The sequence below is a fragment of the Osmerus eperlanus genome, chromosome 8 (assembly GCF_963692335.1).
Source record: "Osmerus eperlanus chromosome 8, fOsmEpe2.1, whole genome shotgun sequence".
Classification (NCBI taxonomy): domain Eukaryota; kingdom Metazoa; phylum Chordata; class Actinopteri; order Osmeriformes; family Osmeridae; genus Osmerus; species Osmerus eperlanus.
Window position 1 is genome coordinate 4,289,185 of NC_085025.1, and position 13,005 is coordinate 4,302,189.

At 44.9% G+C, this 13,005-nt stretch overlaps 3 protein-coding genes across 5 annotated transcripts in view; 1 reads left to right on the top strand and 2 right to left on the bottom strand.

Annotated features, from left to right (window-relative positions):
* Positions 1-13,005, bottom strand: part of LOC134025319 (solute carrier family 25 member 47-A-like) — a 312,104-nt gene that overhangs the window by 192,847 nt on the left and 106,252 nt on the right. The gene's annotated exons all lie outside the window — the stretch shown is intronic.
* On the bottom strand, positions 3,005-4,023 carry rps29 (ribosomal protein S29). The gene is made up of 3 exons (XM_062467698.1): positions 3,864-4,023; positions 3,316-3,415; positions 3,005-3,141 (listed from the first exon to the last, which is right to left on the bottom strand). Exons 1-3 carry the CDS (start codon positions 3,923-3,925, stop codon positions 3,133-3,135), a joined length of 171 nt encoding a protein of 56 aa, XP_062323682.1. The 5' UTR covers positions 3,926-4,023; the 3' UTR covers positions 3,005-3,132.
* On the top strand, positions 4,822-7,709 carry mgat2 (alpha-1,6-mannosyl-glycoprotein 2-beta-N-acetylglucosaminyltransferase). 3 transcript variants are annotated; one of them, XM_062467694.1, is made up of 2 exons: positions 4,822-5,073; positions 5,971-7,709. In XM_062467694.1, the coding sequence occupies exon 2, from the start codon at positions 6,224-6,226 to the stop codon at positions 7,619-7,621; it is 1,398 nt and encodes a 465-aa protein (XP_062323678.1). In that variant the 5' UTR covers positions 4,822-5,073; positions 5,971-6,223; the 3' UTR covers positions 7,622-7,709. The 3 variants fall into 3 exon arrangements, with proteins under 3 accessions (XP_062323678.1, XP_062323679.1, XP_062323680.1); XM_062467695.1 differs by having other exon boundaries at positions 4,822-5,055; XM_062467696.1 differs by lacking the exon at positions 4,822-5,073 and adding an exon at positions 5,484-5,505.

A 13,005-nucleotide genomic window follows, 5' to 3' on the forward strand; every position in this document is an offset into this window, starting at 1 on the left:
TACCGACCTGGGCCGGTACACCCCTCCTTAGACGACCTGGTAGTCCCGGGCTCCCCCAGGAGCACCATATCGATACCGAACTTAGTCTGGACACCCGTTCGACATAGTGGACTGCATCCCACAAACCCCAGGCTCATTCGATCCGACAACCTCAGCCTCCCGGTAACTTGGACTACAGGCACGCGCCACCGTGTCCGGCGAGATCTGAAGCTGCAAGTGTGGGTCATGAGTTGATTTCATGTGACGTCATCGAGAATGGGCTACATCTGCACAGCCTATTCATTTGTGCTTGAGTCGAATTCTCGTGTGTGTATTCATTGCATTCTAAATTAATGAATACACATGTGTTAGGAAAACCTTTTTGGAATATGAGGTGCTATGAAACCCCCCAAATTAATAGCCTGTTGTTTTGGATCTACTCTGTGACATAAGCAACCAAAGGAACTGTTGTTTTATTTATCAACACAATGGAGAATAATTAAAAGGTTGTGTTCCGAAGTATTGCCTAGGCTGAGCTGCAGCGTCTATTCACAGGCGCAAACCCACTACTGGACGGTACGGGGGTTTTGACCTGCTCCGTTACCGACCTGGGCCGGTACACCCCTCCTTAGACGACCTGGTAGTCCCGGGCTCCCCCAGGAGCACCATATCGATACCGAACTTAGTCTGGACACCCGTTCGACATAGTGGACTGCATCCCACAAACCCCAGGCTCATTCGATCCGACAACCTCAGCCTCCCGGTAACTTGGACTACAGGCACGCGCCACCGTGTCCGGCGAGATCTGAAGCTGCAAGTGTGGGTCATGAGTTGATTTCATGTGACGTCATCGAGAATGGGCTACATCTGCACAGCCTATTCATTTGTGCTTGAGTCGAATTCTCGTGTGTGTATTCATTGCATTCTAAATTAATGAATACACATGTGTTAGGAAAACCTTTTTGGAATATGAGGTGCTATGAAACCCCCCAAATTAATAGCCTGTTGTTTTGGATCTACTCTGTGACATAAGCAACCAAAGGAACTGTTGTTTTATTTATCAACACAATGGAGAAGAATTAAAAGGTCGCTTCCGAAGTATTGCCTAGGCTAAGCTGCAGCGTCTATTCACAGGCGCAAACCCACTACTGGACGGTACGGGGGCTTTGACCTGCTCCGTTTCCGACCTGGGCCGGTACACCCCTCCTTAGACGACCTGGTAGTCCCGGGCTCCCCCAGGAGCACCATATCGATACCGAACTTAGTCTGGACACCCGTTCGACATAGTGGACTGCATCCCACAAACCCCAGGCTCATTCGATCCGACAACCTCAGCCTCCCGGTAACTTGGACTACAGGCACGCGCCACCGTGTCCGGCGAGATCTGAAGCTGCAAGTGTGGGTCATGAGTTGATTTCATGTGACGTCATCGAGAATGGGCTACATCTGCACAGCCCATTCATTTGTGCTTGAGTCGAATTCTCGTGTGTGTATTCATTGCATTCTAAATTAATGAATACAAATGTGTTAGGAAAACCTTTTTGGAATATGAGGTGCTATGAAACCCCCCAAATTAATAGCCTATTGTTTTGGATCTACTCTGTGACATAAGCAACCAAAGGAACTGTTGTTTTATTTATCAACACAATGGAGAAGACTTAAAAGGTTCGGTTTCGAAGTATTGCCTAGGCTGAGCTGCAGCGTCTATTCACAGGCGCAAACCCACTACTGGACGGTACGCGGGCTTTGACCTGCTCCGTTTCCGACCTGGTCCGGTACACCCCTTCTTAGACGACCTGGTGGTCCCGGGCTCCCCCAGGAGCACCATATCGATACCGAACTTAGTCTGGACACCCATTCGACATAGTGGACTGCATCCCACAAACCCCAGGCTCATTCGATCCGACAACCTCAGCCTCCCGGTAACTTGGATTACAGGCACACGCCACCGTGTCCGGCGAGATCTGAAGCTTTAGGTATGGGTCATGAGGTGATCGAATGTGACGTCACTGACATTTCTTGCCCTTTGCGCTGTTCTCTTGGCATGTGTAGATCTGTAGTTCTAAATGAACAATGTGGTTTCAGATTGTTTTCCCAAAAGGAAAATAAAACGATCATGAGTTTTTTAGGGAAATCACTGGAGTTAATACCATTAGGCCCACTGTCGTGTTGCCTCCATATGCTCTCAATATCAATTTAAAACACGTGTCATTATAATCGATGCCCATGAAATCTTTTGAGGGAGGTCTGGACTGTTTTAGGATTTTTCCAGGCCAAACACTTCCAAGAGCTCAACTCAGATGGAACACTGCTCCCATCTAGTGTCCAACAATGTAAAAAAAAAGTTTGACAAAGTGGAGCATTCGAACTCACGTTACATTTTTACAAAACGTTCTCTTGAGAAGTATGTCCGCAGTGAAAAGATAGCAAAATGATTAAATAACAGTTGGCTCAAGGGATGCCCGCGCCAGTTCGAATTTCTCAATGCTCTTGGTGTCATGCCAGCCTACCGTAAAACATTAGTCAGATGGCTGAGCGGTTAGGGAAGTGGGCTATTAATCAGAAGGTTGCCGGTTCGTTTCCTAGCCGTGTAAAATGACGTTGTGTCCTTGGGCAAGGCACTTCACCCTGCTTGCCTCGGGGGGAATGTCCCTGTACTTACTGCAAGACGCTCTGGATAACAGCGTCTGCTAAATGTAAATGTAGTTAACACTAGTACTATTCCACCGCAGGACTAATTTAATGTTTGTGTAACATGATACCTTTAATTCAAGCAACACCAGTGCCTGGAACCCAGTGCCTTCAATCTATATCCTTTAGTGAAACTTGTCATTTTATCCAAATTGATGTGTACCATGAACACAGCCACGTAATTTGACAGGAATTAAGCATATTTAATGAGACTGGCATTCAAGACATAGGGCCTCATACAAATCAGTGGACATTATGTAGGCTAATCTTGTCCAAGTCAATTTTATCTATACATTAAACTCAAAGAGTTGAAAAAAATAAAGACAATACAAGATTTGGACAAAAGAAAACGTTTATTTCAATGCCTCATCATCCCATATCCATTGAAGTTTGCGGGAAACTGCTCGAGTCGAGTAGCCCTCTCATCGCAATGCATGAGTGGGACTCGACATCGCAATGCATTTAATCCAGCTGTGGGAGGGAAATCAAGTTTAGGATATCAACGTTAACAAGCAGTGACAATTAATACCATCAAGGACAGTAATGCAGTTAGTGACTGTATATAAGACTTTCTAAACGCTGTGATGCATGTACAGACTGTAGTCGATTTATTAAGTCAGGTTCGAATCCCAGCGGAAGCCTTACCTTCACAAAGCCGATGTCTTTGGCGTACTGCCTGAAGCACTGACGGCACATGTTCAGACCATATTTACGGATCAAACCGTGTCTGTTCGAGCAAACCCGGCTGGAAGTAAAGAAATAGTTTGATTAATTCATTTTGAAATGTACTTAAAATGAACGTAGTAGGATGTTAATTCAAAGTTAGCAAGCTAACAAGCTAGCTTGCCGAGTTCCCTCCGCACCACTAGTAAAACATACCTATTTACTTCAGCTTTCAATGTACATATACTGACATTCAATTTATCATCTATCGACAACCGTTTAAGAGTGCACGTTGACGGCATAGGCAACCGACCTACAATTAATATAGAAGTCTAGCATTCTAGATAATAACAGCCACGGACACCGGTGCACTTTAATGTGGAGCAGCCGCCATATTAGTTTGAGCTCGGCCATCCATGTGGTGCACGTTTAAGATAAGTTAATTCGGTCAAAGAACGCCAAACGAACTATGAACCCACATCTAAATTATGTAATGTTCGCTTATGAATAATATGTTGAAGAAAACTGACCAGGATCGGGAACCCTGGCCGAATTTTCTGGGGTGACTCCAATAGAGCTGTTGATGGCCCATCTTGTCTCTTTCGGTCGAATGTCGAAAAGGAAGGAAGAATGTTGCGCGTGCGCAAGTAAAACTCTTCAGCACATCCTTCTTCCGTTCACGGCAAAATATGGTGCCTCCTAGCGGTAAACGAAACTGGATCACAATAATAATAACAACAAAAACCATGGAAACGACGACTGAAAGTTGTTTTTTAATGATGCTAAACTGTATTATTTCACGTCATCTAGATACCTATAAGTGGCTCAGTTGGGTAGAGGTTTGTGCTAATACAACAATGCCATGTATCTGCTTGCGTTGTGAGTTCAGTTCTTACGTGGGCTACTATAGTGTTCAAGTGTGACCTGAGAGCAAAATAGGATGTTGTTTGTTACTGTCTTTCACTTTAAGAGCACAAAGGAACAGTTTATAGGATATGCTTTTATAGGCTTAGCACTGCAGGTCTTTGTATTCTGTGTGTAACTATATGGGCCGACTATAGGCCTACTGGACAGACTAAGCCAAAATTCCGTCAATAACTGTAGCTTTCACGTTTGGATTGAAGATGGTGAGTGAATGCTTTGTAGAGTAAATTCATGTCAAATACATTAATTAGGTATGTCTGGCTGAATTAGGTCAGTGTAGTACAGTTAGACTATTATCATACGTACTATCTGATAATGGTAGAAATTAGCAGCCCTTTATTTCATAATTTCAGTCTTGTTCTTTACATGTATAACGTTTGACTTTATAGTTCTTAAAAGCAGTTTGTTAATGCATACTAAAGAACTACAGAAAGGCCATAGTTGATGCCACACATAAATACGTTATGAATTTCACAGTAGAGTCATATGTTACTAATTTCACAATCGAGATTTTAAAGCATTGGTGGTGTACAACTTAAGATCACGCGTTATGGTTATTTCAGACGTTATCACTTTATTTCTGACGTTGTGGTCCTCCCTCACTTAGCCAGTGCATTGTGGGAGACTTGCAGGCAGCCAGGCAGCAAGCAGTCGTTCCGTAGTTGGTATTTTGAGCCAGCCCTAGCTTACTGTTGGATAGCGTTTTTTATCCAGACATCTGGAGCTGGATAAAAGGAATGGAGGAGAATGAATCTTTGACGTCTATCCTTGGTTGAATTTTGGTGACGAAGCTGCACGGTACGTTAGCGTTTTTTGGTAATTATGAAAATCTGTATTTACACTTGAGCTTGCGACACTGCTGGCAACGATTTATTAATTTAGGGGTGGGGGGGCGCAACCGAAGAGGCTCTTGTTGTAAATAGCTAACACTAGCTACGTCGTCACTCATCTCAATAGTTTGGCGTATTGGGTGTCTCATCTTGCTAAGTAACATTAGCTAATACAGTAACGCTTGTTCAGTTGCTTGGTTTTAACGTTTGAATACAGTACAGTTGTCTTCTGTAGCTATTCTGTAGTTCGAATACGCTGCCATATCATTTGCTCGGAAGCGCCGTGAGTGGGCTGCTTGTAGTGACTTGCCAAACGATTTGAAGGAAGGAACGCTTCAGTGTAGAATCATTATGGTTAGTCTAGCTAGATTGTTAACGTCAACTAGATGGCTGACAACCATGATTTCCTCATCGCATGGTAGGTTATGTTATGTACATGGCTAGCTATTTAGCTAGATATCCTATCGGTAAGTAACGGCAAAGATTTCAATTGAATCCATGTTGCACAGGTCTGTTGCACTGCACCCTTAAATTATTAGTTACTTTATTCCTGTATTGTTCTGTGCTTGTATACCATTTGTCGTCTCGGTATGCAATTCATGTCGACTTTGTAGTACAGTTCTCTCCATTTAATGAATCTACATGGATCGTTAAAGGCGCCTAAAGATGGGAGTAAATATAGCGGAAACAAAGTGGATTTTTGGTATTATCAACAACTTAAGAAAATCATATATTTTCAAATCTGGGGTAGGGAATCTCGTAAAATTTGTATAGGGAACCCGCATTTCTTGATTTATTTAGGTTTGGTATTGTTATGCGTATCAAACTTAAGCTACACAACTGAAACATAAACAACATCTACCCTTTTTCCTTTTTCTTTCAGTGATTACATGCACACCGCTATCCTGCTGCCTACCAGCAACCAACATGCCTTATGGGATATTCATCTGGCATCATTGACATTCCAGAACGATCCACGTTTACATTCCAAAAGTTGGCTTAATTGTCAATCTAATTTCCGAAGAGTATCAAAACCAGCTGTCCGGCCCAGCACAACCCATTAGCAATAATAAAACCGACCTTTCCGTTTCTCTACAATCAACTTCTCTCCCTTCCCAAGGGGGTGACTGCCTATCATGAGATTCCGAATCTACAAGAGGAAGGTGGTGATTCTGACACTGGTGGTAGTCATCTGTGGGCTGGCGTTCTGGAGCAGTGGAAAGCAGAAGAAGAGTAACAGCACGTCTGTCCCTAAAGAAGTAGAGCCTGTGAAAAGTAGTAGTAGCAGTAGTAGTAGTAGTAGTAGTAACCAGGTACAGGCCACACCAGTGGTCAGTAAGCAACCCCCACCTGTCATCCGTGCTGCGATTGCCAATGAGACTCACCAGGAGAAGGTAAAGGAGAAGGAGAAAGTGTTGAAGCCAGATGTAGACAACACCACCTTGGTATACCGTGGCATTGTGTTCCAGCTCAACTTTGACCAGACCGTGAGAAACGAGGAGAAGTTCAAGACAGTCAGACATAAAGACGATCTGGTTGTTGTGGTCCAAGTGCACAACAGGCCTGACTACTTGAAACTGCTTGTGGAGAGCCTGAGGAAAGCAGAGGGCATTGAGAGGGTGCTGTTGGTATTCAGCCACGATTTCTGGTCCCCGGAGGTCAACCAGGTGGTGGCCTCAGTTGACTTCTGTCAGGTCCTTCAGATCTTCTTTCCATTCAGCATACAACTCTACCCCCAGGAGTTCCCTGGTAATGACCCCAAAGACTGCCCCAGAGACATTTCCAAGACAGAAGCCTTAATGCTGGGTTGCATCAATGCAGAGTACCCTGACTCGTTCGGACACTACCGCGAAGCCAAGTTCTCCCAGACCAAACACCACTGGTGGTGGAAGCTGCATTTTGTTTGGGACAGAGTCAGGGCTATGAAGGACCACAACGGTCTGGTCCTGCTGATTGAAGAGGACCACTTCCTGTCACCTGACTTCATCCACACCCTGAAGCTGATGACGGTCCTGAAGACAGAGCAGTGCCCTGACTGTGACATCCTGTCTATGGGGAGTTACACCCATGTTGGCTACTCCAGCAAAGCCAACAAGGTGGAGGTGAAAGCCTGGAAGTCTACTGAGCACAACATGGGGATGGCTCTGGGCAGGGCCACCTACCAGAAGCTCATCCACTGTACTGATGCTTTTTGCACTTATGACGACTACAACTGGGACTGGTCGCTGCAGCACCTGACTGTTACCTGCCTGCCCTCCTACTGGAAGGTGATGGTGTGCGAGGCTCCCAGGATCTTCCATGCTGGGGACTGTGGCATGCATCACAAGAAGGCAGTGTGTATGCCGGCCAGCCAGAAAATCAAGATAGAGAACATTCTCCAGAGCAGTGGAAACCAGCTGTTTCCAAAGAACCTCTTGATAACTAAGAGACTTCCCGCCCCTGGTGTTGGAGGTGTGGCCCCCCATGTGAAGAACGGAGGTTGGGGGGATATTAGGGACCATGAACTCTGCAAGAGCTACCTTCGATTACAGTGACCTTATTAAAACTCTTATTATTATCATCTCTTTTGCATCCTCTTTAAAGAAAAGAAAGCCTTTTAAAAATAAATCTTTATGGACTATTCTTCATATTGCCTGTTTTACTGGACTGTTCCAAATAAAAAAAGTATGTTTGGTTTGGGCTTTTTTGTTGCTAGTTTCTTTGTTACTTATAATGCAGAGGTAAGATGTTCAGGGTTATCTATGGCAATGTAAACCATGTATCACATTAGTAATTAGAATAGGTTTCTATAATAAGTGAAATTCATCTTGAAGGTTCTAAATTGGAGGCAGAACTGTGGGTTGAGGCAGTCGTAAATCTAATGTGAATTAGTGCACTGCGCAGTCCCTCTGTGCATGCATAATTAATTTTGAGGTATTTTTAACTCATAAAATTGTCAAGATCAAAGTGGATCCACAGAGATACCTTGTCCCCATTTTAAATATCTAATTTGGCTTATTCCCCACAGGTTTACATGTCTGATCCGGATGTCGTTTCTGTGATCAGTGAGATCCTATAAAGTACTGATGCTGTGTGTATTACATCATTAACAAGCTGTAACTCCACAGCATCGAAGCTATTTATATCAAGTTTCTTCATGGGGCTGCACTTTATGCTTCCTCTTCCCAACCATGCCATCACAGTGAAGTGGTCATCCTTGAAACAGAAAACTCAATGGCTGCAAAACAACCTTTTGGTTTTAGTCAATATAAATTCACAAGTAACGCACGGAAGTCCATAGCTGGATTTACAAGATACAGACACAAGTTTCTCATTATTCTTTGTGTTAGCGTGGTAAGGCAGTGCATTTACATTATAAGAACTCAAGAGTCCAGAGCTCAGTATTGACTGTTTCCTCAGAGGGCCGAGCTCAGTGGCTTTACTGAGGCAGCATTGATTTTCCCCTCCCCCAGGGGCCATGTTGTAAAGCCAGACCAGGCTTTCTGTTCGAAGACCTGGAATAACTGCTAACCCTCCACTAGTCTCCCCAACTCTATCCATATTATTAATTATTCACAATATCAAGTGTTGATGTTGCACCCTTTGCACGTCCTAAACAATAGAAGAAGCCGACATTTGGCTGTGCATATGCATCTGCATATGACAGTGCTCTGGGATGCTGTGTGACCATGTGACTTGTGAATTTTACTCACATCATGACTCAGCCTGATATTATTATTATATTGCATTATGGGTTGGCTTTTGCCCAGAACAAGTATCTATAGTGATTCAGTGTTGGTGTTAGGTTCAAGGCAAAAGCCACATTGGTTGAGTATTCTTTTACCATCCATTAATATCCATTACAGACTACGACAAATACGGTGTCCAGGAAGCAAATCAAAAAGTCATTTGCATTCCAATCTTATGAATTTTGTCCGTTTTGAGTTGTATTAATGTTGTATAACATTGTTGTATTACAGCATCTCAATCGAGAACAACCATGCTTTCAACAGCCCAAAGCTTTTACGTTTCTGAGTGGCTATACTTATAAATCATTGATCACCACTGCACACTTTGCTGTATAAATAGGTCAATACAGAAGCATATACACATGAGAGAATTTCACTGGATGGGTAATACAGCTTATGTAGAGAAATGGTTCATTCTGTTCTCAGAGTCAAGAAAAACCCATATCTTATTATGCATTCTCTTTCAAGTTTTTGCTTTGGACCAACTGACTGTTTTTGGTGCACAGTATGATCTAATGTTGGTAACTATCTTACCCAACACTCACAAATACACATTTAACACTGACCATCACCCATCAAGATCTACCTAACCGCAACGTGAAAATATGAAAAGTAAATGGTTAATATAACCTCACTCCAGAAATTATTTAGACACATACAGGCTTCTTTTAATTCAGGTAGTGCATTAGGTTCGTATGAGACATTTACGTGACTCCAATCTGGATTTACACACACTCAGTGTAATAGAACATTGATTTGTGCTTACATTTACATTTAGTCATTTAGCAGACGCTCTTATCCAGTGCTTCTTGGAGGAGAGTTAGCAGTCAGTGCTGGAGAGACTCTTAGCTCTGATGAGAGATTTTCCATGAGAGGGACGCCGTGTGTCCTCAAGCCTGCGGGCTTGCCTCACCTCAGGTCCCCAGTGGTGGAACAAAAACAGATCTGCAAAGAGAACGGCCGAATCCAAGTTTCTCTTTCACAGACACAATTTGTACGGTAAGTAAAGGTATTGGAAGCCTGGAAATCAACTTTACGCAACTCACCCAACTCTTCTTCAAGTGTCCATGATAGAAACTGATGCTGACGACTTTACGCTGCCTGCTTGCAGCAGGTCCTGGATTAGATTCCTGCTTGGGTCCTGTCATCGCTCAGGAGGGCAATATCCCGGGCCTTTCTGTGTGGAGTTTGTATGGTCTCCGCAGGCTCGTGTGGGTTACTACCAGGTCGTCCAAGGAGAGGTGTACCGGCCCAGGTCGGAAACGGAGCAGGTCAAAGCCCCCGTACTGTCCAGTAGTGGGTTTGCGCCTGTGAATAGACGCTGCAGCTCAGCCTAGGCAATACTTCGGAATCCAACCTTTTAAGTCTTCTCCATTGTGTTGATAAATAAAACAACAGTTCCTTTGGTTGCTTATGTCACAGAGTAGATTCAAACAACAGGCTATTAATTTGGGGGGTTGCATAGCACCTCATATTCCCCAAAAGTTTTCCTAAAACATTTTTATTCATTAATTTAGAATGCAATGAATACACACACGAGAATTCGACTCAAGCACAAATGAATAGGCTGTGCAGATGTAGCCCATTCTCGATGACGTCACATGAAATCAACTCATGACCCACACTTGCAGCTTCAGATCTCGCCGGACACGGTGGCGCGTGCCTGTAGTCCAAGTTACCGGGAGGCTGAGGTTGTCGGATCGAATGAGCCTGGGGTTTGTGGGATGCAGTCCACTATGTCGAACGGGTGTCCAGACTAAGTTCGGTATCGATATGGTGCTTCTGGGGAAGCCCGGGACTACCAGGTCGTCTAAGGAGGGGTGTACCGGCCCAGGTCGGAAACGGAGCAGGTCAAAGCCCCCGTACCGTCCAGTAGTGGGTTTGCGCCTGTGAATAGACGCTGCAGCTCAGCCTAGGCAATACTTCGGAACCCAACCTTTTAAGTCTTCTCCATTGTGTTGATAAATAAAACAACAGTTCCTTTGGTTGCTTATGTCACAGAGTAGATCCAAACAACAGGCTATTAATTTGGGGGGTTGCATAGCACCTCATATTCCCCAAAAGTTTTCCTAAAACATTTTTATTCATTAATTTAGAATGCAATGAATACACACACGAGAATTCGACTCAAGCACAAATGAATAGGCTGTGCAGATGTAGCCCATTCTCGATGACGTCACATGAAATCAACTCATGACCCACACTTGCAGCTTCAGATCTCGCCGGACACGGTGGCGCGTGCCTGTAGTCCAAGTTACCGGGAGGCTGAGGTTGTCGGATCGAATGAGCCTGGGGTTTGTGGGATGCAGTCCACTATGTCGAACGGGTGTCCAGACTAAGTTCGGTATCGATATGGTGCTCCTGGGGAAGCCCGGGACTACCAGGTCGTCTAAGGAGGGGTGTACCGGCCCAGGTCGGAAACGGAGCAGGTCAAAGCCCCCGTACCGTCCAGTAGTGGGTTTGCGCCTGTGAATAGACGCTGCAGCTCAGCCTAGGCAATACTTCGGAACCCAACCTTTTAAGTCTTCTCCATTGTGTTGATAAATAAAACAACAGTTCCTTTGGTTGCTTATGTCACAGAGTAGATCCAAACAACAGGCTATTAATTTGGGGGGTTGCATAGCACCTCATATTCCCCAAAAGTTTTCCTAAAACATTTGTATTCATTAATTTAGAATGCAATGAATACACACACGAGAATTCGACTCAAGCACAAATGAATAGGCTGTGCAGATGTAGACCATTCTCGATGACGTCACATGAAATCAACTCATGACCCACACTTGCAGCTTCAGATCTCGCCGGACACGGTGGCGCGTGCCTGTAGTCCAAGTTACCGGGAGGCTGAGGTTGTCGGATCGAATGAGCCTGGGGTTTGTGGGATGCAGTCCACTATGTCGAACGGGTGTCCAGACTAAGTTCGGTATCGATATGGTGCTCCTGGGGAAGCCCGGGACTACCAGATCGTCTAAGGAGGGGTGTACCGGCCCAGGTCGGAAACGGAGCAGGTCAAAGCCCCCGTACCGTCCAGTAGTGGGTTTGCGCCTGTGAATAGACGCTGCAGCTCAGCCTAGGGAATACTTCGGAACCCAACCTTTTAAGTCTTCTCCATTGTGTTGATAAATAAAACAACAGTTCCTTTGGTTGCTTATGTCACAGAGTAGATTCAAACAACAGGCTATTAATTTGGGGGGTTGCATAGCACCTCATATTCCCCAAAAATTTTCCTAAAACATTTGTATTCATTAATTTAGAATGCAATGAATACACACACGAGAATTCGACTCAAGCACAAATGAATAGGCTGTGCAGATGTAGCCCATTCTCGATGACGTCACATGAAATCAACTCATGACCCACACTTGCAGCTTCAGATCTCGCCGGACACGGTGGCGCGTGCCTGTAGTCCAAGTTACCGGGAGGCTGAGGTTGTCGGATCGAATGAGCCTGGGGTTTGTGGGATGCAGTCCACTATGTCGAACGGGTGTCCAGACTAAGTTCGGTATCGATATGGTGCTTCTGGGGAAGCCCGGGACTACCAGGTCGTCTAAGGAGGGGTGTACCGGCCCAGGTCGGAAACGGAGCAGGTCAAAGCCCCCGTACCGTCCAGTAGTGGGTTTGCGCCTGTGAATGGACGCTGCAGCTCAGCCTAGGCAATACTTCGGAACCCAACCTTTTAAGTCTTCTCCATTGTGTTGATAAATAAAACAACAGTTCCTTTGGTTGCTTATGTCACAGAGTAGATCCAAACAACAGGCTATTAATTTGGGGGGTTGCATAGCACCTCATATTCCCCAAAAGTTTTCCTAAAACATTTTTATTCATTAATTTAGAATGCAATGAATACACACACGAGAATTCGACTCAAGCACAAATGAATAGGCTGTGCAGATGTAGCCCATTCTCGATGACGTCACATGAAATCAACTCATGACCCACACTTGCAGCTTCAGATCTCGCCGGACACGGTGGCGCGTGCCTGTAGTCCAAGTTACCGGGAGGCTGAGGTTGTCGGATCGAATGAGCCTGGGGTTTGTGGGATGCAGTCCACTATGTCGAACGGGTGTCCAGACTAAGTTCGGTATCGATATGGTGCTTCTGGGGAAGCCCGGGACTACCAGGTCGTCTAAGGAGGGGTGTACCGGCCCAAGTCGGAAACGGAGCAGGTCAAAGCCCCCGTACCGTCCAGT

Excerpts from the sequence above, each read along its gene's own strand:
- rps29 (XM_062467698.1), bottom strand. The coding sequence starts at position 3,925 with ATGGGCCATCAACAGCTCTATTGGAGTCACCCCAGAAAATTCGGCCAG. Across the intron at positions 3,416-3,863 it reads GGCCAGGGTTCCCGATCCTG|CCGGGTTTGCTCGAACAGAC; the intron begins GTCAGTTTTCTT and ends CTTTACTTCCAG.
- mgat2 (XM_062467694.1), top strand. The coding sequence starts at position 6,224 with ATGAGATTCCGAATCTACAAGAGGAAGGTGGTGATTCTGACACTGGTG.